At 44.8% G+C, this 19,875-nt stretch overlaps 2 protein-coding genes across 2 annotated transcripts in view; both read right to left on the bottom strand.

The window, feature by feature from the left end:
- The window catches only part of LOC142572813 (cytochrome P450 3A31-like), a 185,081-nt gene that overhangs the window by 5,076 nt on the left and 160,130 nt on the right, over positions 1-19,875 (bottom strand). The window contains exon 10 of the mRNA XM_075682184.1: positions 36-144. Within this exon, the coding sequence (XP_075538299.1) occupies positions 36-144 (109 nt within the window). The remainder of the gene's footprint in view (positions 1-35; positions 145-19,875) is intronic.
- LOC142573347 (cytochrome P450 6B5-like) overlaps positions 13,903-19,875 on the bottom strand; it is a 51,002-nt gene continuing 45,029 nt past the window's right edge. The window contains exons 8-9 of the mRNA XM_075683001.1: positions 16,251-16,311; positions 13,903-13,916 (exon numbers count right to left, since the gene is read on the bottom strand). Coding sequence (XP_075539116.1) covers positions 13,903-13,916; positions 16,251-16,311 — 75 coding nt within the window. The remainder of the gene's footprint in view (positions 13,917-16,250; positions 16,312-19,875) is intronic.

The raw sequence follows: 19,875 nt of genomic DNA, 5'->3' as shown, positions 1-19,875 counted from the left end.
CAGACACCTTGGAAGAGAAGCGCCATCCGCGTTACCTCCTCCTTGAGCGTGGCGTGAATTTCTTTTCTCAGCCTTTCCTGAATGTCCATATGCGTGGCCACGGAGTACAGAGCACAGATGACTGCGTGAACCGTGCTGTCTAACCTGAAAGTTGCCGTTAAGAGGAAGCTTTAGCTCGGGAGCTGTTATCTAAATACACGGGGACGGATAAATTGTTTAATTTCTGCATCCATTGCACCTACTGGAACCGGGTTAGTTTTAATAAAAAGAAAAAGTTAAAACCTGCCGTGGTATTGGGAGAAGTGGTTTCAAAAAGACTATCATGTTTTTTCAAAACTTGTTCAAAATGACATAATAAAAAGAAGACGCGTGAAGTTTGCCGCGCAGTCTCACAGCAGGCAAGAGGCGTTCAGTGACTTAAAGAACTTTATTGAAAGATCCTGCGAGTTTGTGGCACTACAAGTCTATAAGCTGTGCCTATTGAGAAAGCTAAAGCGGACAATACTGACGGATTATCTCTATGCATCGCTCTGGAATATACCACTTAATTGTAAGAACGACTTTTGAAAAACGTTCCTAAACAACATAAAAATTAGACGTAAGTACCCGAATTCATACGTCAAATTCGTTGTTTCGATTTGCTCTAACATAAGCAGTTCACAGAAGCTTAATACGTGTTTTTTACACAGAGCTGCGGATTCGTAGTCAATGTGCATGAGTATTTAAACGTTATCAGTTTTCTACAAATCTTTATTAGGTTTGGGTAGAGCCACTTATAAGCGTGCATCCTCAACATAGCGTTTCTCCGTAAATATAAGAACGTATACGATTAAAGATAAGCAAACTTGATGGGACAAATGCACGATCTCTTTATACCTGTAAGCATAGTTCTTTGACCATCGAGCGCAGTTCAAGTTCAAGTTCATTTATTTACCACATACATGAAGTTTCACATAAGTGGTTGGAACGAGGGTAGAAAAGCTGCATTAAAAACAGCTTGACTGGCCCTACGTCCCCGGTTCACTAAGGCAGCATGGCAATAAAAGAAAAATACATTTCAACGTCGGTGTCTAATGAGAAATATGATATGCACAGAAAACATATTTTACAAAAAGTGAGATTTAACTGAACATATTTGACACAGCATGCTTAAAACAGAAGTGTTAGAGAGTGTGCGACCGTTTTAATAAGAAATCTGGAATTTATTTGATGTCTTCGGCAAGCAATAATTTAATGTTTGAAAGCCATAATTTGTGCGCGGCCGTGTCACTTACCATTTTTCTGAGTGTCTGTTTAGGCGCGAAGAAGGATTTAGTTGCAAGTTAACTACACTGTGTATATAACCGCGATTTCTTACTGTATCAGATCTAAAGGAAACTAATAAAGTGTATTCATATAGCACATTTAATTTAATTACATTATATTTGACAAATAGTTCTGAAGTATGCGCATTAAATGGTAGGTTTGCAACAGAACGAAGGGCCTCTTTTTGTAGGATAACAAGATTATTTATGGATTGATGTGTTCCGTTACTCCATATAAAGTTACAATAGCGCAGATGGGATGAGAAGAGCGCCTTAAATATCGAAAGCCTTTGAGGAACTGGGAATACACACTGACATTTTCTCAGTACACCCAAGACCTTGCAAAGTTTTTTGTAAATGTTCCGTATGGTGATCCCATTTCATATATTCGTGAAAAATTACACCTAGAGATTTTACTGTAGAAGAAAATTCAATTTTATTATTATTCAACATCAGATTGCAAGAATGAGAGAGCTCATAAAGTGGAGATTTAGAGCGAAAAAGAATAGCTTTAGTTTTTGAGCATTTAATTTGTAATGAATTGCCGAGTGTCCACTGCATATTTTTTCTAATGTCAAGTTAGCTAGATTCACGAAATCATGTATATTTGTTCCTGAAAAGAAAAGACTTGTATCAAGAGCAAATATTATGTATTGGGCTGAATGGTCAACATTTACAATATCATTAATAAATATATTAAACAAAAGCGGGCCCAATATGCTGCCTTGGCGAATTCCATATTTAACAGGTTGCATAGAAGACAGTGTTCTGCTTATCGATACACATTGATTTCTGTTTGTTAAGTAATTTTGAACTAGATTTAGGGCAACACCATGAACTCCATAACACTTCAGCTTTCCTATTAATGTTTCATGGATGATCTTGTCAAAGGCCTTGGACATATCTAAATATATGCCAAGTGTGAATTTTTTTGCTTCAATATTTTTAAGTATCAATACTTTTTAAAACAGTAGAGCACTTTCTGTTGAAAAACCTGATCTAAACCCGTATTGCGATTTAGTTATGACGGAATCTTCGTCAAAAAGATTTGACAGTCCAAGATGAATAATTTTTTCAAGTCCTTTGGAGAATAGGGAAAGGATTGATGATGATGATGATATGTGGTGTTTAATGGCGCAAGGGCCAGGTGTGGCCAAAGAGCGCCATGACAAGTGGTGATGTTGACGATGTATTATGGAGATGTGACTTGGCTGTAAAGTGGCCTAAAAATAGTTGCTGTAAAGTGCATAAAATCTACGTGATATAAAATTATGGCGATGACTAATGACGAATACTGTGAACATTAAAATCCATCGTAAAAGAATGACATAGCATTGAAAATATATGAGATGGTAAAAATGGCTGGAGCACTGTTGCCTCGCCGGAGCCCTTGAAACACAAGGGCCTAGAGGCACGTGCTATACGAAAGAGCTATCACAGCGGTATCCTCTGAAGAGAGGACCCGCTATGAACATGTGGGGCTAGTAACATGCAGGACAACATCTTTCAGGAAACTTAGGACTGCGTTGGTATCAAATAGCGGTTCTGGGCCGAGTAACATTGCGGGATGAAGGGGGATCTGCTGCCGGTATGCTAGGGGAAAATGCTTCTTTCTCTCAGATTCGGCTGCCCGACACTCCAGGAGGACGTGGAGGACGGTCAGCCTCTCCCCGCATCTACCGCAGGTCGGAGGATCATTTTCATGGAGTAAAAAATTATGTGGGCCAAATGTGTGTCCTATTCTGAGGCGACAGAATAGGACATCTGTTCGCCGTGATTTTGTTACGGAGGGCCAAGAACCTAATTGTGGCTTTATCACGTGCAGTTTGTTATGTACTTCTGCGTCCCACTTACGTTGCCAGTGGTTTCGCAGTTTCCTTCTTAAAAAAGGCTTCAGGTCTGTGACAGGGACCGAAGCAGTAGGATTAGCTGCATGCAATGAAATTGATGTGGCCATCTGGTCTGCTAGAACGTTACCCTCAATGCCCCTATGCCCGGGCACCCAGCATATAATGACATGCTGGTTAGACATGTATGCTCTACAGAGAATGGAATAGAGCTCGATTATTACGGGGTTTCTGTGTTTACAGTGTGACTTCAAGGGTTTAACGACACTTAAGGAGTCTGTAAATAAAATTGTTTTTTGAATATTTTATTTTCTGATATGTTTCACAGCCGACAATAGTGCATGGGCCTCAGCCGTAAATATACTTGTTTCAGGGCGCAGTACACCGGATTCCGAGAAGGACGGACCAATGGCTGCGTAGGACACCCCGGCATGCGACTTAGAAGCGTCTGTGTAAAACTCTGTGCACGAGTACTTGTACTGGAGCTCCAAGAAATGCATTTTGATATGTGTCTCTGGCGCATGTTTAGTGACCTCTACAAAGGATGTGTCACACTCTATCAGCTGCCACTCCCAGGGCGGTACTAGCTTAGCTGGAGGCATTAGGCGTTGTTCGAGAACTGGGACATCCATTTCCGTGCTAAGTTCTCTTGAACGCAGTGAGAAAGGAAGTCTCATAGAGGGTCTGTTATGAAAAAGTGTTTCACACGTGAAGTCGTTAGCGATTGTGAAACACGGATGTTCCTTATTAGAGCGAACCTTGAGAAAATACGTTAAGCTGATGTTTGTTCTCTGAAGATGGAGTGGCCACTCATCTGACTCTACATATAGGCTTTCAACAGGCCTTGTCCTAAATGCGCCAGTGGCCAGACGGATACCCAGATGGTGAACGGGGTCTAACATCTTAAGTGCGCTCGGTGCGGCAGAGTGATATACTACAGCACCATAATCTAACCGTGATCGAACTAGGCTCTTGTAAATATTCAATAAACACTGTCTGTCGCTACCCCACGTTGTGTGGGATAGGATTTTAAGTAAGTTCATTGTTCTAAGACATTTTTCTTTAAGATATTTTATGTGAGGTATGAAAGTGAGCCTGGAGTCAAGAATAACACCAAGGAATTTGTGTTCTTTGTTGACAGGGATTTTTTGTCCGCCCAGTTGTACACAAGGATCTGGGACCAGGCCTCTCTTTCTTGTGAAGAGAACACAAGAACTTTTATGGGGGTTGATCTTAAATCCGTTTTCGTCTGCCCACTTGGAAACCTTGTTCAAGCCCTGCTGTACCTGTCTTTCGCATACTGTGAGGTTGCAGGATTTAAAGCCTATTTGTATATCGTCTACGTATACGGAATAAAAAATGGCAGGTGGTAGTGAAGCACGTAGCGTGTTCATCTTAACGATAAAGAGAGTGCAGCTGAGCACGCCTCCCTGGGGTACACCAGTTTCCTGCGTAAAGGGACGTGACAGTGCATTGCCGACTTTTACTCGGAAGGTACGATTTGACAAATAGCTTTCAATTGTGTTCAGCATATTTCCACGGATGCCAATTTCCGACAGGTCTCGCAAGATACCGTAACGCCATGCCGTGTCATATGCCTTCTCTATATCGAGGAATATCGATAGGAAAGACTGTTTATGTATAAAGGCATCGCGGATATTTCCTTCCACGCGCACAAGATGATCGGTCGTCGACCGCCCTTCTCGGAATCCACACTGATAAGGATCGAGCATATTGTTGACCTCGAGGAAATGTATAAGTCTGCGATTTACCATTTTTTCAAAAAGCTTACACAGACAATTAGTTAGAGCTATCGGACGGTAACTTGCCGCCATGGAGGGGTCTTTTCCGTGCTTCAGAACAGGGACTACAATCGCTTCTTTCCATGTGGATGGGAGGTATCCGGAAGCCCAAATAGTGTTGAATAGTGTAAGTAGTGGAACTTGTGTGTCAGTATGTAGGTTTCTGATCATGTCATACATGACTCTGTCAGGTCCCGGTGCAGTGCTTTTGCATGTGTTCAAGGCAGCTTTCAACTCGGCAATACTGAAAGGCCGGTTATACGGTTCATTTTGCCTGGATTTTCGTATGATTGGCTTACGTTCTATTATTTCTTTATGTTTAAGAAAGGACTGGGAATAATTGATTGAGCTCGACACACGCTCGAAGTGCTCCCCAAGTGAATCTGCCTGGTCTTGCAGAGTTTCGCCTTGTGTGTTTACCAAAGGGAGGGAGTATGTTTGTCGGCCTCTTATCCTACTAACCCTGCTCCAGACTTTTTTTGTTGTTCCAAGAACAACATAGGGTTCTGGCAGTTCATCTATAAAAGACTGAAATTCATGTTTAGTTAATTTGTAATGCGGGGGTATATAAAGCGAGCAAATAGTGATGAGTTTGTTTAGCAGAACAACTCGCACCACCACTGCTTCAAGGGGCGTTCGAAGCTGTAAAGGTTGACATGCTATACTTTTATGAGTGAAAATCGCAACACCACCCGATGATGCGATGGCATCATCGCGATCTTTACGAAACGTAACATACGTACAGAGAAAGTTTGCGTGTCTGGATTTTAAATGTGTTTCCTGTAAACACAGCACTTTTGGATTATGTTTGTGGATGAGTTCTTGCAAATCATCAAGGTTTGTAAGGAGACCTCTAATGTTCCATTGAATGATTTGTGTATCCATATTTAAAATAAATTGGTGCTGTGTTTACGGAAACGGACGGGATGCCTTAGATTACAGAACTCTTTCGAGGCCCTGTAATAGGGGTTTTGTTCTTTCTGGAGCGTTCGAGGGAGCCTCGCCGCTTCTTAGGCGCTTGGTGCACCTTGAGGATGGGTGTAGTGTCCATTGCCTCTTGTGAGGCGCCGGACACGTGCTCTTGCGAGCGGGAAGTTTTCAGAGGGAGTCCCGCCTTGGAGGGCAAGACCCCTGCGCCCACCAGTCCGGAGGTCGATGGGGCTCCCAGAGGGATTTGGCTACGCCGGCCGTTGCCAGCGCAGGAAGGGACCTGGGAAGTTGAGGCAGCCTTGGCTGCGCCCACCTTCGGGGTCGATGGTTCCTTCTCCTCGGTTGACGGAGCAGCGCTAGCTGCAACCGTCGCGGGGGCAGATGGCGTGACTGCCGACTGACTGCTTGTGGGTCGGACAGCCGCCGGAGGCCGTTGTGACGCTGCCCCCTGACGCGCCACTTCGGCAAAGCTTTTCTTTGGCAGGTATGCTACCCGCCTTCGTGCCTCTTTGAACGATATATTCTCTTTTACTTTTATGGTTACAATTTCTTTTTCCTTCTTCCAGGAGGGGCACGACCGTGAGTACGCGGCGTGATCCCCATCACACTTTACACAGTGTAGAGAGTTCTTACATTCTTCAGTTGCGTGTTCAAGGGCACTGCATTTCGCACATGTTTGGCGGCCTCGGCAGCTCTGCGAGCTGTGGCCAAAACGTTGGCATTTGAAACATCTCAAGGGATTTGGCACATACGGTCTTACACGGAGCTTGATGTACCCGTCCTCGATTGATTCGGGCAGGACACTTGAATTAAAGGTGAGGATTAGATGCTTGGTCGCAATTTCTTTACCCTCGCGCCTTATCTTGATTCTTTTGACATTTATGACATTTTATTCGCTGAAGCCCTCCAAGAGTTCAGCCTCAGTGAGCTCCAGCAAATCATCGTCCGAGACAACGCCGCGGGTGGTATTCATCGTGCGGTGCGGGGTTACTACTACTTGGGTCTCCCCAAATGATACCAGTTTTGGCAGTTTCTCAAATTGTTTCAGATCGCGGAGCTCCAAGAGGAGGTCACCGCTAGCCATCCTCGACACCTTATATCCTGGACCAAAACGTCGGTAAGAGACTTAGATACAAGGAACGGGGAGATTGTTCGCACTTGTTTAGCTGGTTTTTCTGCGTGGATGACATGAAAACGAGGAAAATTGTGGACTTGTCGTCCGAAAAACTGAAAAACTTCTTCGGTGCGCCCTCGTTTCTGAGGGCGATCAGGTAGTTTAGGAAAAGCATGTTCCATAAGTAATGTTGGGTTTTCGGCCGCGATGCCGACCACCCACCATGGAGCCCTACAGGGGGACGTGACAGAAGTTCCTGCAAGGGAAACCCTGCCAACGCCAGCCGTACATCGCTGCTATAACCAAATACAGCATAACCAAGGCTGGCTAGCTACACAAGGTTAACCCTTGCCGCCGGGAAACTAGGAAGTGAGGAGAAGTGAAGAGGACACAGGAAAGATGGAAAAGTGGGAGAGAAAGATGAAGATTGGAGAGGAGGACAGGAAAAGGCGACTGCCGATTTCCCCCGGGTGGGTCAGTCCGGGGGTGCCGTCTACGTGAAGCAGAGGCCAAAGAGGTGTGTTGCCTCCGCCGGGGGCCTTAAAGGTCTGAACACCCGGCATCGGCATCGGCTCAACCCCCAGGATCCCCCTTTCCCCGGACACGGCTTAGCCACGCACGGTTAGGCGCGGGAGGGTCCAACCCTCGTGTGCTCGGGTACGTGGTGTCGCAACACACCAAACGCCTGCTGACGCAGACGCCCCTGCGGGGAGGGGAAGGATTGAAATAGGTCTATAATTCCCGAGAATCTTTTATCTCCACTTTTGTGTATTACCGTCACCTTAGCATTCTTCATATTCTCTGGGAAAATGCCAGTTTGTAAGCAAAGGTTATAAATATGTGTCACACATGGGCTAAGTAGATCAATAACATATTTAAGCGGCGCAACTTTTAGACCATTTATGTCCTCGCTCTTACTCATCTTAATGTTTTTAAATACTCTTAGTACTTCGTTTTCATCAGTTGGGTAAAAAAATATTGATGCCTTGAGCGTCACGGGTGAGTAATCAAAGGCACTATCTTGATGTGAGCTCTCAGTTACCGATGTAAAGTATTCATTAAAATTTGTCGGTTAACTCCTTGCCTTTGATAACTTCATTATCAACTACAAGTTCTTCTAAACTACTTCTTACTCTACCTGGAGATATGATGGAGTGTAATTTATTCCACATTTGTTTAATATCTGTGACGCCCTCGAACATGTTGTAATAGTAATCTCGTTTTGCTTGCCGTTGTAATTTAATGATCAAATTTCTACATTTTTTAAACATCCTCAGAGCATCTGGATTTCGGTTAACTAGGAATGCATGAAAAAGCCTATCCTTTTCCTTCATGATTTTTAGGATCTCTGTGGTCATCCAAGGTTTACGGGCACGCTTTGGTTCTTTAAAAACCTGAAGTGGGAAATGTTTATTATACAGTGAAGTGATCGTTCGGATAAAGTTGTCGTAAGCTAAGTCAGCACACGAGAAAGAAAATAAGTCATCCCATTGCATTTGCACAATTTCATCACGAAAGCGCGAAAGGGAGTTTAAATTTACAGCCCTATAACATATACGAGAAGCAGCCTGTCTAGGTGTGCAGTGGGATTGGTGTGCAATAATATAGATAGGTAGGTGATCACTGATAGCGGTACAAATAGTGCCAGAAAGTACGGAATCAAAGGGAAAGTTCGTTATGAACTGGCCTATTAATGTTGCACTCGAGTGAGTAATACGAGTAGGAGTGACAATAACATTCGATAAAAAGTGGGAATCAAGAAGTGCCGAAAGATACTTTTGCTTATTTGTGCTTGCTAACATATCAATATTCAAGTCACCTCCCAACACGAGTTTATATCCATTGTCATTAAGGAAGGAAAATATGTTATCTAAAAACTGTATTAACTTATTTATGCTGCCATCGGGTGGTCTGTATACTGCAACAAACACACAGTTTTCTACATTAAGACATGCGATTGAATATCATCCGTGCATTGAGACCACTCGTTAAGCCATTCGTATTTCATCTCATCTTTAACATACATACATACATACATACATACATACATACATACATACATACATACATACATACATACATACATACATACATACATACATACATACATACATACATACAAACATACAAACATACATACATACATACATACATACATGCATGCATGCATGCATACATACATACATACATGCATACATACATGCATACATACATGCATACATACATGCATACATACATGCATACATACATACATACATACATACATACATACATACATACATACATACATACATACATACATACATACATACATACATACATACATACATACATATATACATACATACATACATACGCCACCTCCTGTCCTTATTTTCCTATTTAAATGAACTGGGTTATAACCTTCGATATCAATAACATCCGAGTCATCATGGTACCAAGTTTCTGTTAGCATAACTATGGAGAAATCAACTTTAAACTCATCAAGAAGAATAAACAGGTTGTTCTCTTTGCAGCGAGCAGACCGCATATTAATGTGAAGCACAGCTAGGGGCGATATGCGCGGGTCTACAATGCGTGAATTTAATTCCGATGGACTAGAACGCATTCTATATGGATCCATTAGTAGACAATGGTGATAACATATGTATACAGAAATTAATTATAGCAAGTATAGCAAAACAGCAGCCTTTGAGAAGGGTAAACGTACTCAGAAAGAGATGTTGCTGAATCGTTACGAATTCATAGTTTCGTTGTACAATGTTAGAAAAACTAGCAAAGACAACAGAGAAGCGATATAAGGCACTAATCCAGCACACAGCAATATTGAAAGTTTTATACAAATGTTCAGTTGCATAATGTAGATGAAGAGTAGGGGCATTGGTAACACAAAAAGCTGTGTAATATGAAGAAATAGGTTTAGACACATATAACACTCTACAGAAGGACAGGATTATGTTATCCTGCTGAACAAAGGGATAAAAAAATAAAGAGAAATGACATGTAGGATCACAACTAAGAAAACAATTTTTGCACCGTGAGGACCTCTTAAACAACTTGCGCCAAGTCCTCCTCACACGTTATGCGCAAAACGTTGGATTGAATTTTATTGCGATAACAATTATGTGGACACTCCAGATGCATTTCTGCCATCGCCGTGAGGTTCCGTATGAGTGAAAACGTGTGAGGCTGAGCCGGCGAACGCGGTTCAATCGCGCGTGCGCGAGCGAGAAATGCAGTCCGGATGCGCGCCCTCTCCTATGGCGCGCGAGGCAAGGGGGGTCAGTCGAGGGAGGAGGGGTGGTCTTCTCCGGCGGCTGCCAGGGTGTCTCGATGTCCTCCTCGCGCGCGGCTCCGTACACAATGGAGACCACCGCAGCGTCTACAAGGGCGTTGGCCACGCGAATCGCGGACGCCGTAGTAGACGCCTTACTGGCACTCGTGTGTCTTGATAGCAATCTGTGACGTGGCCAAAGCGCGCGCCCGCGTGGGCCTCATCTTTAAAGCGATCTGCGATGTTTCCAGAGTGCGCGTAAGGCCACTAGCTTCGCATGCGCTGTGCTTTCGACGTTTCATTCGCGTTGAAGCGACAGATGCACGGAAGTCAACTGGCTCCTAATTCCAGCGTTTTCACAGAAAGCTTCCGCCGTCGTCCAGCTGAGTGTGTTCATGTTTACCTGTGCACGCGTGACACCGTGGAGGGTAATTTAGATAAAACAAATTCATGGGCTAGTTGGTTTGAATCAATAATGGAATGCGTAAGCGCGACTGAACGAGGACGTAGAAGGAAGCAGAAACGCAAAGACAGCGCTTTCTCTGTGTGTCTGCTTCCTTCTACGACCTGGTTGAGTCCCGCTTACACATTCTATCATTGGTCATTTAGTTAGTAAGCGAATGTCTACAAGTTTACACGGCCGATAAAGCTACTATTTTTGCTTGGTACAGGTATCTACTAATTTGCCATCGCAATCTGTGCTTCGCCTTTCGGGTGGAACCGCGGTTTTTTGACGCTATGTCGGTATACAGAGAGCTGCAGAGGACCTTCTGAAACGCATCATAAGCAACCTAATGCGCAGCAATATATTTTGCGTTGTAGATAAGCAAAAGAACTGAGATTTCAGAAGTTACATTACAGAGGTGGTCCAGCTGGCAACTAGATGTGCGGTAATGCTGAGGTGGCGTAATTATTAAATAAAAAAAATGAATTAGTGAATGCGATAACATGGTTTTGTCGTTGCGTGTGAACTTCTTGGATGGTGTTGCGTATATATATATATATATATATTGCCGCCAGCATTGCGAGAACACAAGACGACCGCCACATCCCAACTGCGTTTCAAAGAGCCGCCACACCGCAAGCGTCAAGAAAAGCACCGCAAGGCAACGCTGGGCCGGTGCTGACAAGACCGGCGGCTAGTGCGCGGGAATCTGACTGGCACGCGACAGGAGGCGACAAAGAGAACGATGTTAGAAGAAGCGAAGCTCAAGGGACGTTTTTGTTGACGGGCACAGGTTCGCCCAGAATAAATTAGTTTGCATAGTAACGGCCGTCGTAACTGTTGGTTACATATCTGGTGGAGGTGCGGGGTATGATTTCAAGCCCCACAGGCGCCAGGGAAGGTAGCCAGGATCCCCGAAGTCTGGAGCGAACGGAATTAACGCCTGTCCACCAACGCACGAGCCGCCGCATACGAGGTGAGGCCCCCGAGTTTGGTCCTCTCGCCGATTCACCAAGGGCCGCGGCAGCAGTCAGCCTAGGTACCAGTGCGATGGCTACTCAAGTAAGATGGCTACTCAAGTGCTTCACATCCTCCGCTCCTGCAGGGCTAACAACAAAGTCAGGCATACAATTTTCTGGGTACCGGGACACGCTGGAATAGAAGGGAACCTAAGGGCGGACAAGGCAGCTCGAGAGCACACAAACCGAGCGGCCACAAGCACCGACCCTGAGGAACCCATACCAGTCAACCCAAGCTACTAAGACATTTTGAATTACTATAAGGGGGTCCGAATCAAATACCCTCCACCCCACAACAGCCTAAATCAGCATGAAGCAACCTCTTGGAGGAGGCTGCAGACAGGAACATATCCAAACCTAAACACACTAAGCAAGATGTTTCCCACCCAGTATAGAGACATTTGCCCCTGGTGCGGCGCCAAGCCCACCTTATATCACATTACATGGGAATGCGTTCAGAATCAACAATTCCTTCAAATAAAAGACCCGAGTGCGGAGCAGTGGGAGAGGGTGCTCTCCAGCAGCGACCCGAAAGTCCAGCATGGACTAGTAAGGCACGCTCGCCGAGTAGCCACCCTCAGTGGTGCCCTGGAATAGGGGCGTCGACCCTGCGCAGATGGGGAAGAAGACCGTGAAGACGGCCGACCGCATCTGCCACCGCTAATTTCTAACCAATTAGAGCAAATAAAGTTTTTCCTCCTCCTCCTACTCAAGTAATGCCTCCTCACGTCGTCGTCGATTCGCCCCGGACGCCAGAATCCTTTCACGGAGACACATTCGAGGATGCCGAGGACTGGCTCGAAAACTTCGAGCGTGTCGCCAGATGTAACGGCTGGGACGAAACAAAGAAACTCCGGTATGTGTACTTCGCGCTGGAGGAATCTGCGCGCACGTGGTTTCAAAACCATGAAGCGTCGTTATCATCGTGGAACGACTTCCGACGAGAGCTGCTTACTACGTACCCGAGCACGGACCGCAGAGAGAGGGCAGAAGCCGCTATTCAGGCGAGGAACCAGCGAAACAACGAAAGTGTGACCATGTACATTGAGGATATGACCCACCTCTTCCGCCGAGCCGATCCAAACATGGCTGAGGACAAGAAATTGCGGCACCTAATGCGCGGTGTGAAACAGGAGCTTTTTGCCGGCCTGGTTCGTAATCCGCCCCGCACTGTAGCTGAATTTCGATCACAGGCGACGACGATGGAGAAGACGCTGCAGCAGCGTGCGAGGAAGTACAACAGAGATGTAAGCCTCGCATCATTTGACGTTGGGTCAGGAGCCCTCTCCAACAACATGGACATCCTACGCGAAATGGTGAGGTCCGTTGGAAGGGAAGAGCTGCAGAAACTGCAGCTGGCTCAAAGCCCTCCTCCAGTGGCCTCACTTGCCGATGTCATACGCGAAGAAGTCCGGCAAGTAATTTGTGAGCCAGAGCCTCAGGTACGGCCTCGCGCACAGCCAGAGCGTCAGCCGCGGATATCGTACGCCCAAGCTTTACGCCAGGACCTAGAACGCGCCGACTTTGGACGAACGGCCACAATACCCCAGGTACTTCCTCGCAATGTGCCGCCCATGGCAGAAGGAAGGCCACGTAAAAGCGATGTATGGCGCACTGCAGACCGGCGTCCCCTCTGCTACCACTGTGGAGAGGCTGGTCACCTATACCGGGAATGCCGGTATCGCCGAGTAGGACTGCGTGGCTTCTCCGTGAATTCACCTTGCCCACGAAACGGTGAGCGCCCTGATGAAAGTGAAGCATTTTTGTCCACGCGCCAAACTATTCGAAACACCCAACAACATGAACCTCGATCGGCAGCGCCTGTGCGTTCTAGGTCGCCCAGTCCGCGTCCCTCTTCCATTTCACCGAGGCGTCGCGCACAAAGTCCGCGACGGGAAAACTAGAGCCAGCGACCTGTGGAGGCAAGGCCGCTGACTCCCGGAACACCGAAGGCCCTCCATCGCCAATCCGACAAGACGACGGCAGTGACGAACCGACGAACCAGTGCAGTGATGACGCCGTTACTTCCGAGTTGCGCGTCATCATCGACGACTTCGAAGTGACTGCGCTGATAGACACTGGTGCGGACTATTCAGTTATTAGCAGTGTACTCGCCAGAAAATTGAAAAAGGTAGTGACCCATAGGACCGGACCGGACAGCGGGGGGTCACTTAGTCGACCCTGTTGGAAAGTGCACAGCAAGAATCGGCATTAGAGGCTTTACAGACGTGAGCAGCTTTATTGTTCTCCCTGAGTGTTCCCGTGAGCTTATACTGGGCATGGACTTTTTGCAAACGAATGGCGCAATTATCGACTTGCAAGAATCACGTCAGTAACGGCCGTCGTAACTGTTGGTTACAATATATATAAATATATATATATATATATATATATATATATATATATATATATATATATATATATATATATATATATATATATATATACACGCGGGACCGCCTAACCCACAGGCGACATACGCGCGTGGCGCAATACTTCTGGCATCGTTAACCGCTTTTAACACGCCGTGTTAAATAGCATCGCACAAACGCCACTAACCTGCCCGTAAAGAGGCGCTCCGGTAAAATTACTTTGGTTGCAGGTTAAGCACAGATGTGGCTTTACAGTTTTGATATTTCTGTTTCATGACATTGGCTTGTGGGCTGCCATTCGCATAATTCTGAGACATAATTAAGTCATGGCGACGGCGACAATTGCCTTGAAGCGTTCATGTACGTAATTGGTACCGCAGTGAAAGGCTACTTACCCGGCAGAGACGTAAACGATCGCGTTGAACAATATCTCTAATCTAGATAGGGGGCTGTGAACTTCATTGCCTGAAAAAAAACAATAGCATGCGAGGATTTATATTACACGGGAAGATGTTTACAAAGTCCAAGTGTGGACAGCGCTAAAATCCGCACTATTCGAAAGAACGATAGTTTAATCCTCTTAAAGGATTAAGAACATTTTCAAGGTTGTTGAATAAAATCTGAACAACTGAAATATTTGAAATAATTCTTGAGCCTAAGGAGCTAAGAAGCCGTGCAGTGACTAAGCGACACCGTGTTTCGTTGTATTTATGTTTAGTTCATTGTGAAAGTTGCTTGCATATATTTTGGTTATAAGGTATTATAAATATTTTAGAACAAGGAGTCACTCTGTCATACGGCAACAAAATATGCTGTCTCCAAGGAATATGTTTCATTAGCTACTTCCTTAGGTTTCCATGGTTGGCAGACGGCGGTCTAATACGGTGCTGTAAGCGAGGGCGTGTGAAGAAATTAAGAGGGAAGCACAATTGCGGAGGAGGAGGGGGAGGAGAGTAAATGAGCATGCGCAGACGAAGAAGTAAAAAGGGAACCACCTGATTTGCCGGAGCAGGCAATGATGTCATGTACATAGGAAAAGGAGAGATGATGCGGAGGGTGCGCTCAAGGCCGTGTTCTCGCCACAAAGTGACGCACGCAGCAGGAGCAACGTGAAAGCTGTATCACTGACTTTGACGACGTTCTTTGGGGGTTCTTTCAGAATTTTTGGAATCGATAGTGTAAAAGGCTGTTGCAAGTGTCGGTGTCGACTGTATCCAATGCAAAGAAGTCTATGAGGGAGCACGAAATTGCCCCTAGCATGTGGGATAGCAAAGGGGATCCAAGGAATATAATCCGCAAGCACATAATTGCACATTATATATGCATTTAGGTTTCGGAGACAGTTGGATTTCTTTAAAGCACTTGGAGAAATTTGTGAAAAAGTAATTGTTGGCAATCGTTACTTACAACTTCTTCTTATTAATTACAGTAATACACTTCGCTCACTCTTTAATAGCTTGCGCGGAAGTCACGGTTTCAAATCAATATTCCACTTGAGGCCACAAGAAAACGTCACCCCACGAAGGGCCCCAAAGGTCAAGAAATTGCAAAGAACGTTACAATAAGCATGCTGATTGACCTTCTATATTCCCGCGTATTCTCCAAAAGAAAAGAAGTGAAAGAAGAAAGAAACTTTTTTTGATAACACCACGCTGGTTTACTTTTCCGATATCATTTCATGATCATCAGATGGCTAGTACGAAAAAATTAAAAGCTGCTGGTTAACTGCTGCTGATTACTATGGCTAGGTTAACGTAAACGCTGAAGTGAAGATTTGAATGACTAAGGTATCAAATACTTTTTTCTCGTTATGACAGCTGCTCCCTAGTGAACATGTTGTCTAATACAAGCTGTCGCGTTGTGAAACGAAACATGATTTACTAACCTATATTTATTATTTAAGGTTAGGCACGGCGTTCATTCCTTTCTATCTTGCTCAATCACCACACAAACTTCAGGCCCATGTCTAAAGAAATGTTCCGAACCTCATTGAGATATTCTGGCATTGAAACGGAATTTGTAAACGAATATATATACCTCACAGGGAAAGCATCGTTATAAAGAAAAAACCACAAACTATGGGAGGAAAAAAAGCCGCGCATGCTGCATGCGCAGCTGGGTTTAGCTAGAACTAGAAACATACCTGGAACAGCATTCACGTCCTCGATCTTAAGGATAAACTGGAGGATGTCGCCAGCCTTGTTCTGAAAGATAATAAATATAAAAAATTGCTGGCTCTCCCGTAATCGCGAATAGATGTAAGCATGAAACGGAAACCCACCAAGAAGATTGGTTGGAGATAATACTACCCGCAATATTGAAATGGCTGTATTGTTTGTTCGCAAGGGTACACCCCACCAAACCACACCGCACCACGCCATACTGTGCACAGGTCCATATGGACCCTGCTCAGATACAAGAAAACCGGTTTAAGGCGGCACGGCAGGCAGCGAAAGACGACAGGGAGACATAGCGCACACCCCAGCTAGGCGAGAAGAAGGTGCCACGCAGCATGGCGCCATCTCTCGAGGTGGCGCAATAACCCGCACCGCAGAACTCACGGACCGCTGCCACTGAAAATAGCACAAGCAACCCTCTCTCAACCCCAAAAGGTGACAATGAAGTATATGGTGCCCTATATCTGCCTTTTGAACGTCGCTATCGGATATGACAAATAAAACGTCAGCGTGCTAGAAGTTACACCTTGGGTGATAATGTGAACAAACATTAGGAAGAACTCGGAATCAAGATTTTTTGTGTGACTTGTTTGGGCAGGAACTAGCGTATGTAATGCTGTCCTGTACGAAGGAAGCGTTGGGTGCCAGAGACCGCATTTTGCTCTTAAGAGGAAGCTTTAGCTCGGGCCCAACTCCGACGCGGCCTATTCAAGTACACGTGAAAGGCAAAACGCTTTTCCGAGATAACCCTTCGGCCGATCTTAATGAATTTTCTTGCTATTGAAAGATAAAGGGACATTCTAGTGAACGGTGGTCGCAGATTATCGATTTAGGGCCTGAATGTTCTTAGAAGAATTTTCAAAAATTCGAAAGTTCGAAAATATAGAAGCATGACGTTTACAAATTGATAGCTCTGCATCAAGAACAGATATCACGGTCCTGTAAACTGCATCCATTAGATTAATCAAAGCGAACAAATTGTGTGTGTCAATTTATGTCTTACATGAATTCGTTACATTGTGTACAAGCGTTCTGCAAAGGCTGTATTTCCATATAACAATTTTTTTTTAATATTTGGGGTTTTACGTGCCAAAACCGCTTTCTGATTGTGAGGCACGCCGTAGTGGAGGACTCCGGAAATTTTGACCACCTGGGGTTCTTTAACGTGCACCTAAATCTAAGCAAACGGGTGTTTTCGCATTTCGCCCCCATCGAAATGCGGCCGCCATGGCCGGGATTCGATCCCGCGAACTCGTGCTCAGCAGCCCAACACCAACAAAATTTTTTTTTAGATTCGTGTGTTACATACAAATTTTGTCCGCTTTAATGCACCATTAGATTGTAATATCATGTTTCATTTCTGAGTTACAGAGCAGTGAATTTGATAATATGATAATATAAGTAGTAAACTTGATAAATGGCTCTGGCTTTTGGCTCAAGGTCACTTGAAGGTCACCGATAACGGGAGCTAAAAGCATTTCATGCTTTATATAGGGTGGCCTATAGTATGCTAGACATATGTGCTCCTAGCCACGAACCGAGAATAACTGCGATATTTGTGTACCGCTAAAACCCAAAAAGAGCTGAACATAGAAATGTGGTCCTGTTGTGCGGGAGCTTATCGCTGTACCTTCATCCTTATCAGTTCTGCTGATCCAGATGCTGGGGTCAAATTATTTGTAGTACTATCGCATATTTGCACTGAACTGATGCGCTTTCGCAGAGCTTTCTTATCGCACTGGGTAATATATCTTGTTTCGTGGTATTCTTACTGCTGCGAAATAGCTTCTGAGATTAGGGAATCGAAATGGATTGCTAAAGAAATATGAACTGATATGTTCAGCGTTCGCAAGTAGCACACTAAAGAATTTATGCAAATTGCAATAGCGATGAAACTCTATCACAATTGCGAATGTTCGAGCATGTATGTACACAAATGTTTTTTGGTGGTCCATGTGAAAACAACTGCCTTTAGTGCGTTTCTCGAAGTAGTTAAAAAAAAAAGTCTTGCTCAGCAGCGACGGCTGTATCTCTTGTATGTACCTTTTATTTGGAACGAAACGAAAAAGAAATATTTTCGATTCTTTAAATGCAAAACTAGAATGTGACAAGAAAAAGCCTTACGCGATATGTGCATGTTGTTAAGAACGGCCAGCTGCAGTGCAAGTTTTGCCAACCAGTTGCGACTGTGGAAGCAACATCTCGGGAGCATCGCCACCAACCTTTAGCCACGGCGTGGCGAAGTCGACTTTGTGTCGATATCAACACGCGCATCCTCCACCATCCATCGGTTCATCTAGGATGCGTTGTGACTGAAGGAGTTCGACGAAGCAGGCCTGGTGCGCAACACGACAAAGCGGGCCTGATCTCCTACGGGCGGGGGAGCTGCCGCGGGAACCGACGGACACTCCTTCGCACGCACCGATAGAGACGCAAGACAACGCGCTACCCGGAACGGCTCTGAGTTCTATGAAATTCGTGTGGTGTCGGTTTCGGACCGTAAACACGCGTGTGTATGCGTGTGTGCGTGTGTGTGTGTAAACCGTGCCGCGGGACGGCGGCAAGTTTGCGATGACTAAACGAACGTTCGCATCACCTTGTATCGGGAGAAGACCGAGTGTTTAAAAACCGTTGTTGTGCGGCTGCTTGGGCCACTCTCTCTCAAGCAGTCATGTTAGACTGATGTACTCTCTCTCAAGCAGTCATGTTAGACTGATGTACTCTCTCTCAAGCACTCATGTTAGACTGATGTACTCTCTCTCCAGCAGTCATGTTAGACTGATATAAATACTGTAAATAAACCCATATTCCTCGTTCTCGATGAGAAGCAGTCCTTCCCTTCATCAACGTCCTCAGCGTGGATAAGTTGGACGACGGCATGGGCCAGCTACTTTCGAATTCATGCCGGATTCCAATATTGACAACGGATCACGAGCGATGGGATTGAGACCCCAATCCTGACAATGTATGTAAAGCTAAGTATATAAGGATGATGCATTGAATGAAAGCAGTGGATAGTTCGTGAACAACCAAACACCCTGTTAAGATTTTATTATAAGTGCAAAAAAAAAAAGCTAGCAGAATGTTTAGAATGCATCCTCACAACTAGTTTATTGATGGTTGCTTGGGATGCTTTTGGCAGTTAATATCTATTGCGCTTGTAACTTAACCTATGTGAATGGTCACAGAAGGACATTGTCATTTTTTACCGAGATACGCTTTTCAAGTACATAATTTTCCCGTCATTCTTTGTGCGTGCAGTAAAATGTTCAGGTTTTGACGTTCTTTTTCATATTCCTATATGTTTCATATGGGCTGCTTTACGAACACTATGCAGTTATTGAAGTGGTAAATATGAGTGTGAAATGTAGAGCGTGTAAAATGTGTCTCTATACATTCAGGCGCTTGCAGTAAAATGTAATATTCGTGCGCTTATTTAGAGGGTATTATGTCAGCCAGCTCATGAGTATTTGAACTACTGAATATTTTAACCACTCAACGCAATTATGTATTTTGCAATCTTGCACGAATTTTCGTCGTGCACCTGCTTCTGTTTAGCGCGCAAACAACGCTAATCATTTTTATGAACAT

This window comes from Dermacentor variabilis, chromosome 2 (assembly GCF_050947875.1).
Source record: "Dermacentor variabilis isolate Ectoservices chromosome 2, ASM5094787v1, whole genome shotgun sequence".
NCBI classification, from domain to species: domain Eukaryota; kingdom Metazoa; phylum Arthropoda; class Arachnida; order Ixodida; family Ixodidae; genus Dermacentor; species Dermacentor variabilis.
The sequence above is the reverse complement of the archived record's forward strand: the minus strand, read 5'-3'. Positions and strand labels throughout refer to the sequence as shown.